Below are 27197 nucleotides of genomic sequence, written 5' to 3' on the forward strand. Positions count from 1 at the left end.
ACGAATACATATGCAATTACGACTCTATAGTAAGTTTAACTGAACGTTAAACCAGTATATTTAAGATTCAATATCATATTTGAAAACATGTAGTAATAAAAAATCACACATTTTAAACATAATAGATAAAATATGGTTACTACATATCTCATAGTAAAGTCATAAAAAGTACGAATATCCAATATTTAAAACAACACATAATATTCATTGTAGATAAAAACATAGAAACCAATACCATAATTCAAAAGTATAGAATTATAGAAAGATAATAAATTTTGAATTCAATCAGTCTCTACTCTTCACGGAAGATGGACTTGCCTCATCATCGTTACTACCCAAATCAATGACATTGGTAGGTTTATTTTGGTTATTCCAAAACCTGCAGATAAATAAATTCATGTAAGCAATAATTCAAAAAGCTACATATTTTATTAAATTATAATGTGACTGCCTATAACAATTTACCTTTTAACCAAAGTTTTAGCTTTCGGACAGTCAGGATGAAACTCGATTCTAGAAATCCCTCCTCTAGACCGAAGATAGTATCCATCTAGGAAAATAATAGATTTATTATTTTCATATTCAAAACTATACAACATTAAATAATTAATCAATATTATTGATATACAAAAACTAACCTTCTCCTTGTTTAACAGACCAGTCGGTTAACATAACATCAAATGGTAATTGTTCCTCACTGAAAATCTTGTCATTAAAATCAAGTGCAAGTGGTCCTAATGCAACACACGATAACAATAACCCCCTACATAGAAATTTCAAATTTTAATATGAACAAATAAACAGAATATTTAATCAGATAGAGAAAATGGTAAAATGAAAAAGAAAAAATTGAGTTTACTTGTAATCCTTCAAAGTGAATGATATACTGGTAGTCTTCTTATCATGTCTCTCAGGGTAGGAATTATCATTTACAGTGACCAGAGGATCAATACTGATAACAAAACCGTGAATATCTGAAAAATACAATTTTCAAAGTGCAAACAACACATTCCAATCAATTGAACTTTATAAATAAATGAAACTTTAGTCTAAAATAAGATTACTAAGTAAAGGCATAAATATACCTCTAGGAAGACCAGGCTCTGTTTTATCACCATGCACATCAGAAAATGAAACAAAATCTTGTACAATTTCAACACCGACAGGATCTATGTCTTCTAATTCTGTGTTATTTATAAACCGGATACAACTACCAATAGGAGAATTTGGTTCATCCGATGTATCATCAAAGACCACGAATTCAGAAAAACATTTCCATTCACCCTCTTCAATTGTCTTGTCGAATGATTTAATTAAATCGGTAATATAGAGATAAGCTTGAATAGTTTCACCCTGTATGTATTAGTAATTTATATAATACAAAAACCTTGTTAAATATAGTATAACATAAAGTTTAAAAGATAAGTGATTAAATACAAACTAAATACCTCTTCATCCATCAACAGAAACTGTAAAGATGGACGTTCTCTTGGATATTTGACATGCCATTTCTTCAAAACTTTGCATCTTATAGTCCAATTTGTTTGGTCACAATGCAGATCTGAAATTAGGTCATAGTCTTCCATTGAAGTATATGCGAGAGAGCTTTTTTGGTTCTAGAAAATAGTAACTAAAAGTTTGAAAAAATGGGTAATGAGATCTCTCTTATCTACGAAACAATAATGTCTTCAGATTTCTATTCAAATTTAAGATATATTAGTTTATTCAAAACATCCAAATATGTCATCGATATAAACAGTATATTTTATCATATCGAAAAAGGAACTTACACAGCCACTCAATATATGTATTGAAAACATAAAAGGAAAACAGTTTTGTGTCATTGTATTTTCAAATCAATTATAAAGCAGCAGAGAATATTTGATATTGATCAAATATGTACATAAGTGTTACAGTGTTACAAAAGGAAAAAGCATCACCGATTATATAAAGAATATATATTACGCTTGAATAATGTAAATCTGATTATCGAAATGTCTATATTTTGGTAATTGCATAGTTTGGAGATTATTATAAAACATGCGTAATATTAAAAACAGAAAAGGTACTTATGTCAAACAAAATTTAATTTATTATCCTCCTCACAAATTGGAATTTTAATAAAGAACAATATAATAGTCTAAAAAATTTAAAAGTGCTTATGGGAAATAATAGGTTGATTTGTGCTTGTGCTCGATTATAACCACTTGCAGTTATTATAAATGCTGTCAAATAAAAAAACAATAGTGAGTAAGCAAAAAAATACTGAGTTCGAAACAATATAAAAATTTCTATTATAATAACTGAATACACACAATACTTACTATCATTACTAATGGTAGATACATCTAATTCCTTGGAGACTGGTTTTACAAACTGCATCAATAGAGTTCTGATATTTCAGTAACATGCATGGTATGAAACAATAGTATTAAATAAATATAATTTAAATACCTTCGACATGTCTGATAGGAGTGATAGTTGTAGAAATTATGAACTGAATATTGAAAAGGGATGTTGTGTTAATGTATTCAGCATTAACGGGACAAACCATGAGTTTTCTACAATACTATTCTCAAAGAATTGCATGTATTTTCTGTAAACTGTAGCACAAATTGTATGACCCTGTAAAATAAAGAAAAGTACAGGTTTTTCAAAGTATTCATTATGTAAAAAACTGAAATTGAATGTAATGAATTCTACACTTTACCTCTTCGTCATATAGTTTCATATTAAGAGTAGTTCCTCGATGTGGAGTATATTGTTTCCACTTCTTAGTAATTTTAACCCTAATTTTCCAATCAGTAGTAGACGAATTTAAATCAGATATAGAATCGTAAGTAGAAATCATGACGGTATTATATATCGAAGTTCTTGCAAATGGCTGACAAATTTTACACAACAGAGTATTTATATAAGGGATAACTTCTTTGATAGGGTATTCAAGTAAATAATATATAATATGTATAAGGGAAACTAACTAATAGAGATATATTCGGGATATACATAGTCGATATCTTCGTGCAATATATATTGGAATCTAAAATAACCATAAATATAATTCAAAAATATTTTTAATTATTCATATTAATTAATAAACATAATATAAACTGTTTTTAATTAATGTATAAATAATGTACTTGACTAACTTTGATTAATTTATGTTTGTTTACATATGAGGCTGATATGAAGTGATCAGGATATTAGTCTGTCAAAAACTCAATTACATATAACGTAAATAAGTAACCTACTGTTATAACACATATCATATATGGACTCTTATACCGGCCCATTAGGCCCATCAGGGCATTGTACTTAACCTAGATTCCCTATGTACTCTATATATACATTCCAGTGATTAATAAAGTTTCTAAGTTTTCACAACACGTTATCAGCACGATAAGACTCTCTGAGCGAAAAACCCTAATAAATCCGGCCATCACCAAAACCCTAAAAGCAAGTCGAAACTTAAAAGACGCATATCTTCCAAACCGTGAGGAACCAGAAGACGATCTACATATCAAATCGAAGCCCTCGACGAGACGAATCTACTGGTGAAAACCGTTTGTCGATCCAACGTCGGACGCGCCCTCACGCACACTTACAGTACACGACGATCAACCAAAAAAAAAAAAACCAGATCCGAGTTTTTCCTTCTTCAACCAGCAGCTTCTCCAGTTTTGGTGATCAATCCTTGGAATTTGTAGCGGCTAACTGAGGTCTATTAGCTCCCAGTTTCATTAGCCTGTCAGAAATCCAAAGGTGGAAAAGGTATCTTCTAAAACTGAGAGCCATAGAACCTGTTGTTTAAACACTTCAAAACCCTATAAAAAAAAAAAAAAAAAAAATCGATCTCTAATTGATTGAAAGTGTTTGATACTCTGATGATTGATTGATAACTTGTTGATTGATTGTTTAAATTACAAGTTTATGCATGTTCAAAGGTTTTAAACTCGTTTTATAAAACCCTAATCTACAAAAACCTAACAACCGTTTTTGGCCATGTTTATGGCATAAACCTATTCGATTTTCTTCATGTTTAATAAGCTTGTTGCAGCTTATTTGATTGTTGATTCTCTTGCTTGAAACACTTGATTGAATAAACTAAGAAAATCAACCCTAAATCCTAAGCTTGATTCACGATTTTGTAATCTTCAAAATCGTAAGTCATAATGCTTAAACCCTAGTCCTTTTCACGTGATTTCTTTGTTGTCCTTGTGAAATTATTAAAACCATCGACCACAGATCCTATAGATCTCGAAATCACATCCAAAATATGTTTTCCAAACCGTTAAAACCCTAGATAAAACCCTAATCATATTCGGCTCCCCTAGGGTTCCTCCTAAACCGCCTAAAACCGGCTAAACCTGGTTCTCATTAACCGAAATTATATTCGGCTTTAACCGATTAAATCACAGCTATTAAACTGACATCATGTTCGGGGTAACTAAAACCATACCCTTTAAAATTTACTATTTCCGAGAAAGTTCCCTCTAATAGAAAGTTTCCTCATATAAAAACTTTCCTCATATAGAAATTTTCCCGACATAGAAACTTTCCTCATTTAGAAAATTACCCAAATTAGAAACTTTCCAAATTTAGAAACTTTCCTAAAATAGAAATATTCTCAAAATAGAAAGTTTCATCATCAGCATTCAAAATTTTCTCAAAACAATCCCTAACAAAATCAATCTCATGTTTCAGATGTCAAACATTCAGAAATGTGAATTCGAGGCCCTTCACGTCTCCGGGGATAACTACCTCGAGTGGGCCCTAGACATGCGCTTGTTCCTTGCATCGAAAGAACTCGATGCGTGTATTACCGACGGTAACACCGCATCCCGTAAGGGACAGTCTCAGGCGATATGTCACATACGCCATCATCTGGCCCCGAGCCTTAAGCAGCAATATCTCACTCTTGAGAATCCACTTGAATTGTGGCAAGCGCTGAAAAAGCGATATGACCATCAGAAAATGGTCCAGTTGCCTCAGGCAGATTTTGACTGGAAGAACCTTCGGTTCCAGGACTACAAATCCGTAGATGATTACAACAACGAACTCTTTCGTATTGTTGCCATCCGGAAACTCTGTGGCGAGGATGTGACAGATAATGATCTCCTCGAGAAAACATTATCCACATTCAGCACAGAGAATGTTGTGCTCCAACAACAATACCGTGCAATGAAACACACATTGTACGAAGACTTGTTGTCCTGTCTTCTCCTCGCTGAGAAGAATAACCAGCTGCTTATGAGGAACAGCGCTATGAGGCCCCTGGGATCGGCTCCTGTCCCAGCTTCTCGTCAAGAGTCCTACCATGTTCAACCCGATAGATCCTCAGATCACCGCCGTGGACGTGGTAATGGACGTGGTAATGGCCGAGGACATGGACGTGGAAGACGTGGACGCGGACATGGTCGTGGCAACCGACCTAACCTCAGTTATGGTCCTGGTCGTGGTCGAGGCATCACCAAGCCGACCCGCCACACCAACCCCAATCACTCTGCTTGTACCAGATGTGGGATGTTCAACCACCCAACAAAGCAATGTCGCACCCCCAAGATCCACTGCGATCTATACCAGAAGTACGGAAAAGCTCCTGCTGAAGCCAACATGACTCAGCCAGTCGATGCTGCTAACCTGGAAGGTGAAGACCTCCTTGATGATGAGAACACCACAAACGAGCAGACCGACCCCATGGACTATGAAACAGCTGATCTCCTCGATTAATTCAATCATCTGAAACTCTGATACAATTTGATTTTGTTCTTTATTTTTTTCATTTTGGGATTTGTTTCATTTTTTTTCCATTTGCCTTTATTCTCAGACACTGCTTTACTTTATGATTTATCACTTTTTCTGAATTCCTCAATACTGAATTCTATCTTCTATTCATAATAAAGCACACCAGCAAATGGAAACCATAGTCGTAGATAGTGGATCCAGCCACACTATCTTAAGAAACAAAAGTTACTTCATAAACCTAACCTATCAAACCGCAAATATTAGCACCATCGCGGGTCCCTCAAACCTTATCGAAGGATATGGCCATGCCTATGTGTTGCTATCAAATGGCACACAACTTGAAATACCAGATGCTCTATATTCTCCTAGTTCGAAGAGAAATCTTCTGAGCTTCAAGGATATAAGACAGAATGGTTTCCACATAGAAACCCAAGGTCAAGGGAACAAAGAATCCCTCCTAGTCACTAAAACCGTAGACGGCCATAAACAAATCCTCGAAACCATACCCGCGCTCTCTACTGGACTTTACCATGCTAAAGTCAGTATGATTGAAGCTAATACCACTCTCAAAGCCCGGTTTACTGATTATACTATTTGGCACGACCGGCTCGGTCATCCCGGTGCAAATATGATGCGTAAACTAATTCAAAACTCTCAAGGGCATACCCTCAAAGAAAACCGAGCTTATCCTCAACACCTCATGTGCACAGCTTGTTTTCAAGGCAAATTGATCACTCGGCCCTCACCAGTTAAAATCTCTAAACAAACACTTCATTTCCTAGAAAGAATCCAGGGCGATATCTGTGGACCTATACATCCATCTTCCGGACCATTCCGGTACTTCATGGTCCTTATAGACGCATCGACCCGTTGGTCATATGTTTGTCTTTTGTCCTCTCGGAACCAAGCCTTCGCTAGGTTCTTGGCCCAAATCATAAAATTGCAGGCCCATTTCCCTGACTTCCCACTAAAGACTATCCGCCTTGACAATGCTGGTGAATTTACCTCACAAGCGTTTAATGACTACTGTATGGCCATGGGGGTAACCGTGGAACATCCTGTAGCACATGTCCATACTCAAAATGGATTGGCTGAATCATTCATTAAACGCATTCAATGGATAGCCCGACCATTACTCATGAGATCAAAGCTCCCGGCCTCAGCATGGGGACATGCAGTATTACATGCTGCTGAAATCATACGCATCCGGCCATCTAGTGAACACAAATATTCCCCATCCCAACTACTCTCGGGTCATGAGCCAGACATCTCCCATCTCAAAACATTTGGGTGTTCAGTATATGTACCCATTGCTCCACCACATCGAACCAAAATGGGACCTCAAAGAAGGATGGGAATATATGTTGGTTTTGACTCTCCCACCATCATAAGATATCTCGAGCCAACCACTGGAGATCTCTTCAAGGCCAGATATGCGGATTGCCAATTCGATGAATCGGTATATCCCTCTTTAGGTGGTGAGACAAACAAGCTGGTCAAAGATCTTTCATGGAATCAAACATCATTAAATTGGCAAGATCCTCGGACTCTAGAATGTGATTCAGAGATCCAAAAGATTATTCATTATCAAAAGCTAGCTAATCAATTGCCAGATTCCTTTGCTGACCCGACCAAAGTAACCAAATCGTACATCCCAGCTTGTAATGCACCAGTACGAATAGCTGTCCCAACGGGACAGACCCAAGTTGCTACAGAGTCTGCACCACGTCTCAAACGGGGCAGACCTCTCGGTTCCAAAGATAAGAATCCCCGGAAATCAAAGAAAGGTGCAATAACCGAAACCGGGATTCCTGCAATATCAGACATAGCCGCGGCTGAGACTCAATCTAATGAACCCTCAATGGAAGTTCGGGACGCCGAATCTCCAGGTTCAGAAGATAACAATGAGATCTCCATCAATTACAATATGTCCGGAATACAATGGAATCGAAAAGAAGTCGACTTAAATGCACTCTTTGCATACAAAGTAGCACTTGATGTTGCGCTCACGCAAGAGGATCTAGAACCCACGTCAATAACACAGTGTACACATCGAACAGATTGGCTAAAATGGAAAGAAGCCATAAACGTGGAGTTAAAGAGTCTCAAACTCAGAAACGTGTTCGGTCCGATCATCCGGACCCCATCACACATCAAGCCAGTGGGCCACAAATGGGTCTTTGTGCGCAAAAGGAACGAACTCGGTGAAGTCGTTCGATACAAAGCACGGCTTGTAGCACAAGGATTCTCACAGAGACCCGGAATCGATTATGAGGAGACTTATTCTCCAGTGGTGGATGCAACAACATTCCGATTCCTCATAAGTCTGGCCATAAGAGAAAATCTTGATCTGCGGTTAATGGATGTTGTAACCGCATATCTCTATGGGCCCCTGGACAACGAAATATATATGAGACTCCCAGATGGCATTGAACTAAAAGACAAAAATGCATCTCGAGATCAATACTGCATCATGCTGAACAAATCCTTGTATGGACTAAAACAAAGTGGGCGTATGTGGTACAACCGCCTCAGCGATTACCTCATCAAAGAAGGCTACAAAAATGACCCCATCAGTCCATGCATCTTCATCAAGAAGTACTCAAACAAAGGATTTGTAATCATAGCAGTATACGTGGATGATCTAAACATCCTCGGAACATTTGGTGAGATCTCCCAAACAGTCGACTGCTTAAAAGCAGAATTCAAAATGAAAGACCTAGGCAAAACAAAGTACTGTTTGGGATTACAACTTGAGTACATCAAAGGAGGAATCCTTGTGCATCAATCGGCTTATATCGAAAAGGTACTCAAGCGATTTAATATGGACCAAGCTCACCCATTGACCAGCCCAATGGTAGTTAGAAGCTTAAGTGATGACCCTCTTGGTCCCAAAAAGGATGATGAAGAAATCCTTGGTCCTGAAAAGCCATACCTCAGTGCTGTAGGAGCGTTAATGTACCTGGCTAGTCACACTAGACCAGACATATGTTTCGCCGTGAACCTCCTCGCTCGATATAGTTCATCTCCAACTCAGAGGCACTGGAACGGTATAAAACATCTCCTAAGATACCTTCGAGGTACTCAAGACTTAGGACTCTTCTATACTAACCAAAATAAAGATGGGTTAGTCGGCTTCGCTGATGCAGGATATCTATCAGATCCGCACACTGCCAAGTCTCAAACTGGCTACGTTTTTACGCATGGAGGAACAGCCATCTCTTGGAGATCAATGAAGCAGACACTCACTGCCACTTCATCAAACCATGCTGAAATCCTAGCCATTCATGAGGCTAGTAGGGAATGCGTCTGGCTGCGCTCCATGACTCAGCACATCCGCAGAGATTGTGGTATGGACGAAGACACACAGCCCACGGTGATGTATGAAGACAACGCGGCATGCATAGCTCAGCTCAAGGAAGGATATATCAAAGGAGATCGGACGAAGCACATTCTACCGAAGTTCTTCTCAACCTCAGACTGGCAGAAGGACGGCACTCTCAGCGTTCAGCAGGTCCGATCCAGTGAGAATTCAGCTGACCTCTTCACCAAATCATTGCCTACTTCAACACACCGGAAGCTCGTCAAACAGATAGGAATGTATAGACTTAGAGATCTGCAGTGATGCTACAATCAGGGGGAGTAATGCGTGTTGTACTCTTTTTCCTTCACCATGGTTTTGTCCCACTGGGTTTTTCCTGGTAAGGTTTTAATGAGGCAACATTCCCCAGCGCATTATCGAGATCCCGATTGAGTAGCTGACCCGGTTCACTCGTCCAAGGGGGAGTGTTATAACACATATCATATATGGACTCTTATACCGGCCCATTAGGCCCATCAGGGCATTGTACTTAACCTAGATTCCCTATGTACTCTATATATACATTCCAGTGATTAATAAAGTTTCTAAGTTTTCACAACATTAACCACTATATAAACAAATTATACGACGATATATATCAAAGTAACATATGAGCTGTCTGAAAAAAATCATACATCCAAATTGAGTAACCAATACAAAATAAGTGAATGTATTAGGGGGAATATATAATAATTATCAAATAATATACCAAATTGCTGACAACAGAACATATCAGGATCATTTGCACGAACACGACATCAATAGCATTACTTGCAACTTCCTGAATACATTACAAATCCATAACAGACGTTAAAAAAAATCATACTAAGCAAATTAAGATAATGTTCAAGTTATAACTTACCTGTAATGTTGAAACTATATCTTCAGGAACACTTCTCTGAATACAACGTTCATTGTTTGTTTCTGAGGTTTACCATCTTTGTCAATAATAAGCACCTTTAACCCATCCTTTGATTTTACTCTAGATAGAGCAACATATAACTGGCCATGAGAGAAAACAGGCTTTGGCAGATATAAACCGACGCTTGAAAGTGTCTGATCCTGACTTTTATTTATGGTCATAGCAAAGGCAATTGCCAAAGAAAATTGTCTTCTTCGCATTCTGAATGGAAATTTTCCTTCAGGAGGTGCGACATTCAACCTTGGAATGTAAACTTTCTGACCATGAGTGTCACCAGTTAAAACAATAGCTTCGATGATATGATCAGCTAATTGGGTGATTTGTAGCCTTGTACCATTGCACAAACCAGCCTTTGGATCTATATTCCTTAATAGCATAACTGGTGTTCCTACTCTTAATCTCAAAGAATGATTAGGAAGACCAGACAACTTTATATTATTCAAAAAGTCAGGAGTATATACTCTGCTATCCTGGTTAGATGTATCAGATGGATCTATAGAATCAGAACTTATATAAGTCTTCTCCTCACCTTGATAATAAAAAATTATAGATATATCAGTATAGTATATAAATATGATAACTAAACTTAAAAACTAAATGAATTAAACGATAAACAATAGTAATTGTGTTTACCTGTCAACATAGAAAGCATGTAATCGTTGATGAGGCAAACATCGTCATTAGTTGGACACAAAATAGCCCTTTCTTCATAAAAGTGAGGATCGGATTGCTCTTCAAAACTTAAACCATAAACTTCCTCGACAATAGATTGAATGGGATCATCACATTCTTTTATTAGAAGCTCATCAGGAATGTCGATCATAACTTCTCCGGTGTTTGGTAGATTAATTTTACCATCGCCAACTTTAAGAATCCATTCTGAAAATGATTTGATTTCCTCTGCTACGCTTTCATCAAGATTAGCCAAAAGCCTCATGTTTTTTGTAAGCTTGAGCACCTTACAATCATCCCATAAATATGACGAATTAATAGAAGCCATAACAATGTCTTCCCTTCCTCCACCACTGATAACTGGCAAAATTTGTCTAAAATCACCACCAAACACAACAACTTTTCCTCCAAATGGTTTCTCCTTATGACGCTTAATAATGTCACGCATAGTACGATCCAAACTTTCAAAACAATATCTACTCATCATAGGTGCCTCGTCCCATATGATAAGAGATGACTCAGCAACCAAATTTCCTAAGTCTGTTCCAGGTTGAATATTGCAAGTAGTGTCATCATCTGGGTTTATTGGTATACCAAAACGGGAATGTGCGGTTCTACCACCAGGCAATAACAAAGATGCCATTCCACTACTTGCAACATTCAAAATGATTTCACCTATAGCACTAACAGCAGCGGATAGTAGTTTCCATAAATGAGTTTTTCCAGTACCACCAAACCCATATAAGAAAAATACTCTTCCTTTATCTTCTGTGACAGCTTCCATGATCTCTTTATAGACATTCATCTGCTCGTCAGTTAAACCAGGAAGCATGTTTTCTACGATAGCCTTCATTTCTTATCTATCATAGTTTCTTTCATCGTATATTAACCTATTGATACCAGCTGTGTTGTAATCTCCATCCGGCAAAGGCATTCCATCATAATTTGAAAGAGAACAACCATTGCTTCGCAGTATAGTCTCAATTGCATCCAATGTGTAATTTTTGAGCTGCTCATCAGAGAGGTCCAGTTCTACGAAATGATCACATCATATGTATTGAAATCCAATACTTCATATTAACATAAAGTATTATTGTATACATAACATATATAGTTATAGACAGTTTTTAAAAAATTAATGAAATACCTGGATTGTTTTCAATAGATCTTCTTCTGTAAAGAATATCATCAGATAGCAAATTCCAAGTTTCTTCCCAAACTCCAAATGGATTAATTAGGCTATCAGTCAATAGCATAACACAGAACAGCTTTCGAAGGAAGTCACCAGAACCCCACATGCTTGCTTCATTAATCCCATCTATATATTCTCTATCATCATCTAGTAAACCCAATGCATAACATGCATCTTTGTATGTAGGATGTAAAACACCATCAACTGTCTTCAAATCATCAAACCCCTTAGGACATTTGTGTCGGTTGAGTAGAACACAAAGATAGTACAATTGGCCACATTTAAGAGGTACATAGGTTATTCTACCAACAGCTAACCTACTTTTCTGTTGCCTTGGTTTCCATTCAATATTTGTACGATCATAAACAAACATTGTAGGAAACTCAGCATATGTTAGGTTTTCAGCTTCTGGATACTTATTGCAAGCTTCAAAAAATGCTAATAACATTGAGCTCTGTACTGACCTGCGATTTAGAACAGTTTCAACTGGATCATCATCGTCAAAAAGTACTGATTGCTCGTTTTCTAGATGAAAATAGAGTTTCTCCACTGGAGTTGTCCTAAAATGGATTAGAAATGCTAGCAAACGCCATGTAGCTTCACATGAAGAAACATATCTACATAACAATAGAACAGTAGAGATTTAGTATGTAATCAAAACTAATACAACTTATAAAACAAGCCTACAATCTCTATCAAATTAAATACTACCTGCAATCGAAGAACTCCTTAATTTCATCTGTAGTATCCTCGCCATTTTCATCTACATTGGCGCATGCATCAGAATCTGCGCCTTTATTTAAATCATTTTCAATAGTAGCTAGAACACGATCAGGTCCTTTGTTGATATATTTGAAGAGGTATTTGATTGACCTTGCCTGAGTACACCATTCCACATTGATGTGAGCTCTATATCGCAATGATAGCTCTCTATTATAAGGCACAACAAAACTGTTGTCAATTTTTAGACCATTCTTCTCAACAAATGCGCCAGTCTTCCTTCTCATATAATGTGGAAAGCCACTGTTGTCAATGGTAGTTCTTTCACAATATTTCTTTGGAAATAGCTTAGAACACTTCCCATTGACCATACATGGACTACTTTTGTTAATCACTCCGCAAGGTCCATGTATCATGTTTTGCTTCACTACTTCATACAAAGAAGGATCAGTATCTTTGTCAGGAATCTCAGCAGAAATAACCTTATCAATAGATTCAGCAGTAGACAATTTGTTTTTTTCAGCCATCCATAGTAGAATATGTGCATGTGGAAGTCCTCTTTTTTTGGAATTCAATAGTATACATACCTGTTAATATAAAACAAACCAATCAGAATTACCATAACAATATAAATCATAGTATAAATACAAATATTACAAATATAAATTTAACATACCACAAACACTTTTTCCGAAAATGTTCTTTTCAGTGAGATCACTCATGAGGCTGTCTAGCTTAATTTTGAATATCCTACATAAGATATCTGGTCTATCTTCAGGATTCAACTTTCGCTTCTTTGTATATCTAATTATCTCAGGCCAGTTTGGATTGCAGGTGAAAGTTATAAAAAAATCAGGAAATCCAAAGTGCTTACAGATTGCCATTGCATCCAAATAGTTATTGTTCATATAGCGTGAACCACCGGTAAATGATGCAGGTATCAAAATTCTCTTACCTCTGTTGGATAAATCAGAGTTTCCTTCCTTTTCAGCCTCAACCAGATTCACATACTTGTCTGAACGAAGCTTCTTCTGATTTTTCCTGAAATATCGAAGTCGGCTAGACTCTATCATAGTAAACACATCAACCAGAAACTGTTGATACAATCGTTTAGACCGAATTACGGACTGAGATTCCATTAACCTATCTTGAATCCTATAAGCATAGAATTCTCGCATGCTTATAGTTTTGCGTTTCCGTTTGTTGCCGTCATCAAAACCGTCTTCAATTCCAACGGTGAATCCATCCTCACCATATGGAAATAATAATGGATACCAAAGAGCTAGATAACCCACATAGAGTTCACTACTTCTTCTGAGGTTTCCGTGTGTAGTCTCTAATACAATATCTCGTAAATCCATTCCTTCTTGAAAATCTCCCGGAATCAATGCTGCAACTTCTGTTGATGTTGGCATGTTATGTGTTCTAGCTTCTTTATTCCTGTTAGCAATGAGAACTAACTTGAAGTTGTCTTCTGGTTGTTGAATATTGTATCTGTCTTTGTAGGAACGGAAAGCTTTCACCATTGGATTACAAAAGTTTAACATCTTCATGAGACATTCAATTAATGCCGGCCTTAACTTGGTCGAGTTAGAGACATTCTTGCTGAAATAGTAGAAAGTGCATAATTAAATATATTCTAGGAAGAAAAATAATGTTAATGGATATTAAAATAGTGTGTAAAGTGTATACCTGATTGATTTCTCTGTTGGTTATCTCATTAGCTGTATCATGGATATACAACTGACAGAACTTTGGTTTCTCTTTCCTCTTAGGAATCAAAGAACCAATTAAGTGATAATTTTCACCATGTAGTTGGAATACGGGTGGACCACGACCCTTGTTTATATCGTAATTTATCTTCCCACCAATAGATGTAAATGAAAACATCATGTTGTAAGCTCTGATATTCTCACGAAAATGGCGACAAATTTCATCATCACTCGAGAAGAGATATATCAAAAATGGAGGAGGTTGGTTAAGTAAGGGTAGCTTCACTTTACCCTGCAAACAACATATAGTGAATTTATATGTTGCACTCTTCTTCTTTTTCTGAATTCGTTCATTAAACCACATCTTTGCTTTGCAGTGTATGCATTCATACATCGGATCTCCATCATCATAATATCCTGAGGTAATACAACATTCGACATAATTAAAAATTTAGTCCTGATAAGAATCTAACTGAAAAAGGATCGATAGAAGTGTAATGTTAGAGACATAACCATTTTCCAATATAACAGGTTTACGTTCATGATCATAATCATCTGCTATAGTATCAGTTCCATTAGGCCTTTCGTTAAACTTAATCCCTTTCATTAAACGTGTCCTGTTATGTCTAGCCTTTCGCTGTATCTCGAACAAAGATTTAGATAGTTGATTTTTTCTTTGTGTATCAATGATTTTATCAACAGAAGAGTTCCACCACATAATGACTTAGATTGAGAGTTAAGATAACACTAATATGAATTCAACGATAAGATAATTTAAAACTAAGTTAAAAAACTTATAATTTGAATAGGATAAGGATACATGACTTCTCTATTCCTTCAACAGTGTGTGAGCTTGTTGCATTCCTGTTTGTATTTTCTGGGGAAAACATATAACAATACATTTTAAATTAAAACAAATGTTATATTTTAATTAATATACATAATTTAGATATTAATACAAATCAGAAAACTTACTGGGACCGATATGTACTGGTTTAGGAAGATCAGAATGAAGCGGTTGTGAAGAAGGATTTGTTCGAGACTTACTACCAACAGATGGTGGCGTCGCATACGTTTGATTCGAGGTTGTCAATTCAGATATATTACTAACAATTGATGTAAGGATCCTATCTGATAATACAATTCAAAAACAAACAATGAGTTAACAATTTAAATAGATTAAATTTATAAATTCATTATACTATTAGTAAATGAAATTATTCTTACTTGGCTGTAAAAGTACAGATTTAGGAATACCAGAATCTAGCCTCCGTGAATTAGTAATTCTTCGAGCTTTGCTAACAACCGATGGGGGTGTCGCATATGTAATATTAGAGGTAGTGGTTTCTTGTCTATTAGTATCACTTGATGATTGGATACCAGTACCATGAATATCATTGCTTGCTAGGTTTAGATCAGGAATTGTTGTATTACGTTTTGCAAATATAGGCCGTGACAATTGAGTTTCAGATAAAATTCGACAAAACCTAAGGCCTGAAAACAAATATATATGTTAACATTGAATGTGTAAACAAATTTGGTTAATATATGTAAAAGCAAGAATTAAAAATGGTAGTTGATATATAGGTAACCCGTTTCTTCAGAAGATGGTGAGCATTGCAAAGGTCTCTTTAGAGGTGGCCTGTTTTCTTTTTCTGAACTTGGTAATGCTACATGAAGGAAAAATGTAGAACACACATAAAATATATAAGATAATTCATAAAACGATTTATAAAATATAACATAGTTCACATACACTGTTGATTTTGAGGTGTGTTTGACTGTATAGATAAACAACCAGGATTGCTGAAATCTGTAAGAATTTCATTTATGTAATTAAATAAATAAAACAACACACTATTAAAAGAATGTGAAGTATACAAAATTAAGATTAAAGCAAAAAATAAATAAAAACTCACTTGAAGTAGATATGTCTGATGTAATCCGACTTGAACTCCTCACAAAATCATTTGAATTGCTTAAATCTCTAAAAATCATATCAAAAGCACCAGAAATAGGTTTTGCTGATTGTGATTGACTGGTAGATGCGATCTTCTGTTTTTTAGTAGTTTGGTTCTCATAATTTTTGTATACATGCCGATTTTTCTTTGAACTATGCATTGCATAAGAAGGTGAACATACATTAAAATAGAGGTAAATGTTAACACGAAGAACGCGATGAAGCGGAAAAGTTTATTTATATGAAATAGTAGTTGTTTGTTATAAAATTCAAATTAAAGGTGATCCCTTATGAATAGGAAAACAAATATTCTACATTTAAATTCATATATCTAAATCCACAAATATAGATAATAAATATAGAGAAAGAATCAATTTATATGAATTAATAGTTATTTGTTATAACATTCAAACTAAATGTGATCCCTTATGATTAGGAGAACAAATATTCTACATTTAAAATTCATATATCTAAATCCATAAATATAGATAATAAATTGAGAGAAAGAATCAATTTAGTTACAAATTGCCAAACTTAAAAGGATAAATATAGTTAAGTAAAGTAAGTAATACTGTTAAAAGATATAAGTTTTAATATATTATCCATTGATGACTTTGTTTTCGGTTAGTAGTTATAGGTATTTTTGGATGTATATATTCGTATAAGTATATATAATTTGTTACAAATTTAGGAAATTTCCATTTAGAAATAAATAATATAGAATACATTAAAATTTGATTATAAGCTAATGATGTTTGTATAGTATTTAATATATAAGTGATATCATTTGAATGATGATCATACAATGTTTAAAGAAAAATTATGAAATTATTAAAAGACTTCATACATTAACAAAATAATAACAGTAATGAACGAAATCAAAATATTCTTAAAAAATAATCATCCGATTACAAAATTTCAATCAAGAAGCAAAGTTCAATAAAAAATAACGATAAATGAAACAATACTACAGACGGAAAAACGCATCACAAAGTAGTTCCAATAACTGATTTCGGTTCTTAAATCATGGCTTCTCTGTTTTCACGGTCTTAAGCTGTAGAGTACTTTGATTAGTCTGAACAGTTTTCTCATCCTTAAACTTCTTCTTTGCAGCTGAATACTCATCAGTATCCTTAATCACTTCCAACTTTTCATTGCTTTTGCGTTTAGAAGTAGGTGTAATTTCAGCATCATCATCATCCATAATCATTAAAGGAACCTATAACATATTAAATATTCTGTAAGAATGAAAGCAATTTGTTTATAATAGTAAACATGAATGTAAGAAATCAGAATAAATAAATATACCTTTTCATCAAGAGCATTGTGAGCTTTTTCCTCTATCTTGATACTTGGAGTGCTCTATGAAATGTGAAAGTAATGTATGGTAAGCAATAAAGAATTAGTTTATACAGAATAAGTGATATCAAAATGTTATAACTGTACCTGAGGAGTAGAGATTTCAGAAAACTCCTTAACCACATCACTTTGTGTAATTATACTAATGACCTTGTATGTGTCACTATTGAAAACAACATTTGAGCTTGCAATTGCAATCTTGAATAGAAATTTTTTACCACAAATATTGCTCAAAGCTAAGGGCAAGACATCAGGATCCTGAATCTAAACAAATAGGAATTTAATAAATTTTAAATAGATCAAATAAAATACTGTCATGGACAAATGCAGTAGAAATATGAACCTCATTAACAGACTGAGTTAACTGAGCAGCAGTTTGGTTTACAACTTCTTTTGCCTCTTGGTCAAATAAGAGGAATTTAGTTTCTCCAGTATTATCCATGACACGGAAAGTCAACATAAACCTATCATAATTTGAAATAGTATAAGTTAAAATTAATAAAAGGTTAAAACTTTACTATAACACAAATACAATAACAGACTTACGATGGATAAACATTCTCAACATCCTCATTGCATTTTTTGCACTGCCACAATTGTTTCTTAAATGTTTTCCCAGGATACAGTTCTTTTAAGTAATCCATATCATGAGGGAGAACCTTTTTAGAACAGGCTCCACACGACATGTAATACCAACCAAACTCAGTGTCAATCGACATAATTGTGGCCATTGTAACACATTTGACAACCTTGAAAAATTAATAATGATATTAGAATCAAATATATGTTATAAAAATTCAACTGACATAATATGTAATTACCTCAGAAGCAGCAATAATCTCGCTAATAGTCTTTCGAGGACTATGCAAGAAGAAATCGTCCCTTACTGATACAGAATTGACAATAGTCAACTGATTTGGATAGGTATAGGTCAGGGTAAAACTATCTTTTGGCAATCTGTTTAAATTAGATTACATAGTATTTAGAATATAAAACTTGATAAATAAATAAAATTATGGATATAATTAGTTTTACCTCTCTTTAAAAGCCAAACTCTCTGGGAAGACTGGATCAATAATGACCATTGAACAGTTGTAGCAATTGCCAACACTCCAAACACCTTGATAAAGTTTTAACTTTCCAAACCGCAAAACAGCAACAATCACAGCATCATTTGCATGTTGAGCCACACTTTCAAGATTTTCAGCGAATTGACCCCAAAGAACACAATTAAGTCGAACATGTCTACATTGGAAATGATAAAGGAAATTGAGGAAAAAGGATAATATACACAAATAGTAAATATATAGAGCATTAGTGATAGATTAGTAATGTAAATGCTAACTATGTATCACGGATCTCCATAGAAAGCCTCTTTGTCTGTCTTTTTCCAACATTCAAGATCTCCACATCCCCAATACTCACAATTTGTCCAATAGCATCTAAAGTAAAAGAAATCATGTTAGTACTTTATAATTATGGAAACAAACTATATATCAAATAAATAATTTAGTAATTAAACAAACTTGCCTATCAAGAAATCTGGATTCATTTTGCCTTCGTGAATATCACTAAACTTGACGAACTTGAAACCTAAGATTCTTGGATCCATTTCTTCTGCCGGTTTGACAGATGTAGTTGATGCGAAAAGGATTTTGTAAACGTGAGGGCTGGTCCTGAACTTACCACCGTTATGAGCCACTTGAAAATTTGTGATAATTCTAGAGGCACCTTCCTCTAACAGATTTTCATTTTTCTTGATGAACTCCTTCTTCAAAGTTACATGCATGGTTTGATTCTGTGTATATATAAAAGAATATGCATACTTTAAAGATACATAGGTTTGAATAAAAATGAAAATAAATGAAAACAGTCGTGAAATATATAGATTAGTACAAAATCTCAAAAGTAACATAGATAGTATACCTTCTCATCAACAACAACCATTTCCAACGTCTCTACACCATTCAAATATTGTTTCCACACCTTCAATATCTTCACGTAAACTCTCCATTGAGTTTTGAAGGGCTTCACGGAATAGAGATCGGTGAAAGAAGACATAGCAAGATGAAATTTGATATTCAGAAATTTATTGAAAGGTGAGGGAGGATGAACTATTGGAGAAACGTACACCTATATATATATACGGTATTGAGAGAACATGGTAGAGCTAGGTTAAATATTTCAAATTTAGAACATTCTTCTTGTTAATATAATCCAAGGATCGCGGTTATTTTCGTTTAGGAATAAATATATATCTTCCGCAATTTGAGTAACCAATATGGATGTATATTAGTTGTTTTAAAATTTCAAAAGATTTAGGTTGAGGTTTTAAAATTTAGAAATGCGTAAATATATAGATACTTACTTAATCCGTTGAAAGTTTAAATTATTGTTAAAGAAAGTTTGAAAAACATTTATCTAGGAAAATATCTACGTTTCGAAAATATAGGAACCAAAAAATTCAATGTAGAATATGCGAAAATATAGATACTTACTTAATCCGTTTGAAGTTTAAAATATTGTTATTAGTTATTTAGGAAATACCTCTAAGAAAATATTCATCTTTCGAAATTATAGGAACGGTGGAATTTAATGTAGAATATGCGTAAATATTTGAAAAATTTATTGCAGTTAAACGTGTTTTAGGAAATAACGGTCTGTTTGGCAATAGAGATAGTAGGATAATTAAAATCTTACGAATTAATAATGTAGCTAAATACCAACTTTAATCCGAGAGCTGCCAAGTGTCCAATAGTGCCTCCACTTTAATATATTGGAGATTGTGAAAATGGTAACTTTATTATTTCATAACTCATAAACCCATATATAAGTTTTTTTACAAATTTTTATAAGCCATTAAATTTGAAAAAAAAAGAGTCATGTTTGTTTTAACAAAGAAAAAGTTTTCTTTTCACGTTATCTTTTTTAAAAATTTGTTATTATTACAATCTCTTCATACAAGCGGATATCTGCATAGCCTCTGTCTTTTGTAGCCAAGTTGCTCTGTTTTGAGCATCGTAATTCCTGCTCTAGTTTTCCAATCTTGTAAACTTCCGAAACTCAATTTTCCAGCATTGCAAATATTGATGTTCTTTATTGTTCTGTAAATTTCACATTTCAACAAAAAGGGGGGGGGGGGGGGGGCAAAAAAAAAAATATTTTTTTTGTTCTTTGAAAAAAAAAATTAAGGGACCCTGGAAAAAAAAAAATTATATATGAGAATTTCTTTATCAGCCCATGGACTTTATTTTGATTTTGATGTACATATATCATTTTTTGTTCATCAATAAAAATCACATTTCAACACACACAAAAAAAAAGAAGAGAAAATTAAAAATTTAGGACAATTTCCCAAACCATTTGTCTTTTTGGATCAAGATTGCATGGGATCTTTTGAAAGCAGCAAGGGATCCCATACTCATTGAACGAATGTCACGATACGAACCTACGCGGCCTACATCATCGGAGATGGAGTTTATAGAACTCTAACTGATTTTTTCCTGCTTTCTTACGTTCAAGAAATTGGTTTATTTTTTAGTTAACACATGGTTTAAGGTTATGTAGGATTTTTGTTATAACATACTTATCTTTAAGGTTATTTCCTTCCAATTATATTATGATTGTCTTATTCAATTACTTCACTCACAAGGAATTCATCATAACATAATGTTCAAAGCAACCAATACAAAAAAAGATAACCAAAATGGAAAAATGACAGATTCATGTTTGTGTTGAGTACATTAGTGGAGATTATTATTCATGGTTTAATACTTAACCGTACATCTGCAAAAAAAAAAAAGTTGAAATGGTCACTGCAAGAAATCAAACTTCCGACTTTATAGGTGGCAAATGCAGTGGGGAACCAGCTGTGCTATTAAACTTTATCATTATTTTAGTGCATTAAATATTATATAACCCTTTATTTATTAAAAATATTAAAACATCACAGGTCGATCGATACGTACGTTTTTGTTTGCTTGATCCAAACAAAAAAAACGTGTATCTGTTATATATTATATGATATATAGGTGAGGATATATGTGTGTTTATGTATATATGTGTTTGTATGTATATATATGATAATATTATATATATTTGTTTGAGAGAGAAGAGATGTAAGCGAGAGAAGGAAAAAAAGTGTTTGATTATTTCACTTGTGTGTAGAATAATTGTTACACCATATGAAGTGTCTATTTATAGATACAAGAAAAGAGTAAAATATTAGCAAATCGGTAAAAGTGAAACTTATCCACAAGTGTAAGGTGGTGAAAATATGAGGATAATTATCCTCTTTAACACTCCCCTTAATTATCTATCATCGTTAATGTATTACGTACTACCTTGATAAAAACCTTATCATGGAAAAATCCAATGGGATAAAAACCATGACAAGGGAAAAAGAGTATAGTAACGTAATCTCTCCCTGAAATGATGGAATAACGTTCTCTTCATAAATCCCGCAAATGACGCATTCCGATACTTTGAATATGCTTTCTGAATATTGTAGTAGGAAGCGCCTTTGTAAAGAGGTCCACCGCATTTTCACATGAACGAACATACTGGATATCGACTTCTTGATTCTTCTCGAGTTCTTGTGTATAAGAGAAAAATCTTGGAGGAATATGTTTTGTTCTGTCACTCTTGATATAACCTTCTTTTAGTTGAGCGACACATGCAGCATTATCTTCAAATACTTTTGTTGGTTCCGTATTGATGACTATTCCACTTGCACCTTGTATATGTTGAGTCATGGATCTGAGCCATATGCATTCTCTACATGCTTCATGAAGAGCAATGATTTCCGCATAATTTGAAGAAGTGGCGACCAAAGTCTGTTTTTGAGAACGCCATGAGATCGCCGTTCCACCAATTGTGAAAACATATCCAGTTTGTGATCGAGCTTTATGCGGATCTGATAAATATCCTGCATCTGCAAAACCAACTAGACCAACTTCGGGGTTTCTATGATAAAATAAACCCAGATCAATCGTACCTTGGAGATAACGAAAAATATGTTTTATCCCATTCCAATGTCTGCGCGTAGGAGATGAGCTGTATCTTGCAAGTAGATTAGTAGCAAAGGCTATATCTGGTCGAGTACAATTTGCAAGATACATAAGCCCACCGATAGCGCTCATATAAGGTACTTCAGGACCTAATACATTTTCGCTATCTTCACAAGGTCGAAATGGATCCTTGTTAATATCAAGTGATCTATTGACCATTGGAGTACTCAAAGGAGTTGCTTTATCCATTTTAAAGCGTTTCAACACCCTTTTGGTGTAATTTGATTGATGCACAAATATTCCATCTTGGAAATGCTCAATCTGGAGCCCTAGACAAAATTTTGTCTTTCCAAGATCTTTCATTTCGAACTCTTCTTTCATGTGAGTTCTTGCATCATCAATCTCCTTTTGAGTTCCGATTATGTTCAGGTCATCGACATATACAGCAATAATCACAAATCCTGATGAGGATTTCTTAATAAATACGCAAGGGCATATCGCATTGTTGATGTATCCTTTACTCAACAAATATTCACTTAAGCGATTATACCACATGCGTCCAGACTGTTTTAATCCGTAAAGTGATCGCTGTAGTTTGACCGAACATATGTCTTTAGATACTTCAGGCATCTTTGATCCTTCTGGGATCTTTACTCCCTCTGGAATTTTCATATATATATCACTATCAAGTGATCCATATAAATATGCAGTCACAACATCCATAAGGTACATTTCTAGATTTTTAGATGCCGTTAGGCTCATTAAGTACCTGAATGTGATTGCATCCATGACCGGGGAATATGTATCTTCATAATCAATTCCCGGTCTTTGAGAAAAACCTTGTGCCACAAGTCGGGCTTTATATCTTGTGACCTCGTTTTTCTCATTTCTTTTTCTCACAAAGACCCATTTGCACCCGACTGGCATTACATCTTCTGGTGTAATGACTATAGGTCCAAAGACATTTTTTTTATTCAGGGAGATTAATTCATTTTTCATGGCAATCTGCCATTTCTCCCAGTCAGACCTTTTCTGACATTCTGACACGGACCTTGGGTCTGGATCATCATTTTCATTTTCAATTTCTTTAGATACCGAAAAGGAGAAAATTCCATTTGTATCATTTATCTCGCTTCTAGCCCATAATGTCCCACTTTGGGCGAAGTTAATGGAAATCTCATACTTTTCAGTATCATGTTCGTTTTCGAGACGAACTTCTTTAATTGGTTCTTCTGAAACCTCTTCACCAATGTCTTCAAGACATTTTTCTTTATTCGGTTCTTCTGGAACCTTGTCTCCCAATTTCTTTTTCTTTCGAGGATTTTTATCCTTCGAGCCCATCGGCCTCCCGCGCTTTAACTGAACCCGCGGTTCATTTGCTTTATTCCCATCAATAACTGGTTCTGGAACATTTATTTTTGATGGAGCATTATCAGCGGGGATATATGATTTTGTCACTCTTCTCGTATCTGTGAACGCATCAGGTAACTGGTTTGCCAACCTTTGCAAATGTATGATTTTCTGAACTTCCATTTCGCGTTGATGGGTAGGGGGATCGAGATAAGCCAAGGTTTGTGTACACCATGTGATATCCTTTGGTGATTCTCTTGATCCTCCCCCCAACGCTGGGAATTCATTTTCATCAAAGTGGCAATCGGCAAAACGTGCCGTAAACATATCTCCAGTTACTGGTTCAAGATATCTAATTATACTTGGTGACGTATAGCCGATATATATTCCCAATCTCCTTTGTAGCCCCATTTTTGTTCTTTGCGGCGGGGCTATTGGGACATAGACCGCACATCCAAATATACGGAGATGGGATACATTTGGCTCTTTTCCAGATGTTAATTGTATTGGGGAATATTCATTATATGCACTTGGCCTCATCTGGACCAATGCCCCAGCATGCAATATAGCATGTCCCCATACAGTAATTGGGAGTTTTGTTCTCAATATTAATGGTCTTGCTATCAGTTGCAACCGTTTTATTAAAGACTCAGCCATGCCATTTTGTGTATGAACATGTGGAACCGGATGTTCAACATCGATTCCTAATGACATACAATAGTCATTAAAGGCTGCTGAAGTGAATTCACCAGCGTTGTCAAGCCTGACTTTCTTTATGGCATAATCAGGGAATTGCGCTCTCAACCTGATTATTTGGGCAATGAATCTTGCGAAAGCCATATTTCTTGTGGTTAATAAACACACATGTGACAATCTGGTAGATGCGTCAATTAATACCATGAAATATCTAAATGGCCCGCACGGTGGGTGAATCGGCCCACATATATCACCATGTATTCTCTCTAAGAATACTGGAGATTCATTCCCAACTTTGGTTGGCGAGGGCCTAGTTATGAGTTTTCCTTGAGAACATGCCTGACATGAAAACTCTCCCGATTGAAAAATCTTTTGGTTTTTCAATGGGTGGCCATTCGAATTTTGCACAATCCTTCGCATCATGACTGATCCAGGATGGCCAAGTCTTTCATGCCATACTCTAAATGTACTAGTAAACCTGGGTTTACTGTAACATAGGATTCAGTCATATTTATTTTTGTGCAATATAACCCAGAGGACATCATTGGTAATTCTTCCAATACGTGTTTCCTCTTAGATATAATGCAAAGATATTCAATGCCATTCTTATTTGTACTTGCTATATGATATCCATTTCCTCGGATATCTTTAAAACTTAGCAAGTTTCTACTAGATTCGGGGGAATATAATGCATCATTTATTTCAAACTTTGTCCCCCTTGGCATTGAAAAATTAGCTCTTCCGGAGCCAATTATAATATTTGCATTACCAGATATGGTACCCACGCTTCCGGCGGAGTCCTTTATTTTGAGACAGGAGAAATACTTTTTATCTTTAAGTATAGTATGTGTTGTAGCACTATCGGCTAGACATGTATCTCCATCCTGAATCTCAAATGATGACATAATCTGAATCAAAGTATGCAAGAAAATGCATTAATAAATCAAAACATGATATTAAAAGTTATTTATATTAAGAAAAACCTTGTCTTGTTAACAAAAACATATTACATTCTTATTTAAAATTACATAGGGTTTTTCTTGTCTTCTTCGAGAAGATATTATATTACATCGATCTTAATTGCTTTGTTTCCGTTGATTCTTCTGGATCTACTAGGAAATCAGCGATATCAAGATGAGTATAATCATTGATGCTATCAAAGGAATGTCCAGCTTCATCAGAGATGAAATTGGTTTCAAAATTCTTTCCTTTATCCTTTTCTTTGGCATCTTGTGATGCTCGGTACAGATCGGCTAAATGTCTTGGTGTACGACATGTTTTTGCCCAATGATTTTTCATGCCGCATCTGTAACAAGCAGTTTCCTTTTGCTTTCCTGCTTCCCGACCAACATCATTTTGTTTTCCTCGTCCACGACCTCATCCGCGACCGCGGTAACGGTTTCGACCGCGCCCGCGTCCGCGTTCGGTTCTATTATTTTGACTGGATGACGCAACATTCGCTTCTGGGAATGGCGATGATCCAGTTGGACGAGTTTGATAGTTCAACATCACGAGCTGATTATTTTGTTCAGCTACAAGGAGGACTTGCATCAACTCCGAGTAAGTGGTGTAACCTTTTGCCCGGTATTGTTGTTGCAGGATTACATTTCCAGGATGAAATGTTTGGAGAGTTTTTTCGATCATGTCGAAATCACTTACCTCCTGTCCACATAACATCATCCTGGAAGTAATTCCGAACATAGCGGAATTATATTCACCAACACTTTTGTAATCCTGAAACCGGAGGTTTAACCACTCATGTTTGGCTTTTGGTAAGATCACATATTTCTGGTGATCAAACCTATCTTTAAGAGATTGCCAAAGATCTGCAGGATTTTCTTTCGTGATGTATTCTTTTTTTAAACTATTATCGATGTGGTGGAGCAAAAATATCATGGCTTTTGCCTTTTTCTCATCTGATGTCGTTTCCGACTTATCGATGGTATCGAGAAGCCCGTTTCCTCTTAGATGCATTTTTGCACCTACTGCCCATGACATATAATTTTTCCCAGACACATCTAGGACAGGGATTTCAAGCTTCGCCAAATTCGACATTATAACTGTATATGATTTTATCAAAAATAAATTTAGCAAACTTTCAGTTTAAAAATTTGTTTTTCGAGAAAAACATGATAAAAAAAATAATTCTCACACATAATAAAAATATGAAATTTAAAATAATACAGGAGGCAGAGCTTTCCATATAATTTGAGGAGGCAGAGCCTACCATAATTTTTGAGGAGGCATAGCCTACCATATAATTTTGAGGAGGCAGAGCCTTCTACTCCATAAACATAATATCAAGGAGGAGGTTTAACCTTCTACTCCATATATATGATCTGAGGAGACATAGTCTACCATATGATCATATGATCGTGAAGGCATAGCCTATCTTAACGATCGGTTCGGGAAAGGCAGAGCCTATCATCCCGTAAAAAAAAATAGCATATAAATTTAAATTAACGGTTCGGGGAAGGCAGAGCCTATCATCCCGAAATA

At 35.2% G+C, this 27197-nt stretch overlaps 2 protein-coding genes across 2 annotated transcripts; both read right to left on the bottom strand.

The window, feature by feature from the left end:
- Positions 1-285: 285 nt before the first annotated feature.
- Positions 286-14688, bottom strand: LOC112085165. Its single transcript, XM_024154199.1, is given in 13 exon segments — positions 286-379; positions 466-550; positions 639-763; positions 860-974; positions 1086-1184; positions 10042-10557; positions 10662-11537; positions 11601-11732; positions 11848-12509; positions 12604-13175; positions 13177-13199; positions 13289-14213; positions 14305-14688. Coding segments are annotated over 13 exon segments (4608 nt in total).
- Positions 14689-17308: 2620 nt separating this feature from the next.
- On the bottom strand, positions 17309-19195 carry LOC18014280. The gene is made up of 9 exons (XM_024154200.1): positions 19170-19195; positions 18999-19085; positions 18679-18888; positions 18465-18600; positions 18190-18392; positions 17987-18107; positions 17731-17907; positions 17593-17646; positions 17309-17503 (listed from the first exon to the last, which is right to left on the bottom strand). Exons 1-9 carry the CDS (start codon positions 19193-19195, stop codon positions 17309-17311), a joined length of 1209 nt encoding a protein of 402 aa, XP_024009968.1.
- Between the last annotated feature and the right edge of the window lie 8002 nt (positions 19196-27197).

Source organism: Eutrema salsugineum, unplaced genomic scaffold, assembly GCF_000478725.1.
Source record: "Eutrema salsugineum unplaced genomic scaffold, Eutsalg1_0 scaffold_3, whole genome shotgun sequence".
NCBI classification, from domain to species: Eukaryota; Viridiplantae; Streptophyta; class Magnoliopsida; order Brassicales; family Brassicaceae; genus Eutrema; species Eutrema salsugineum.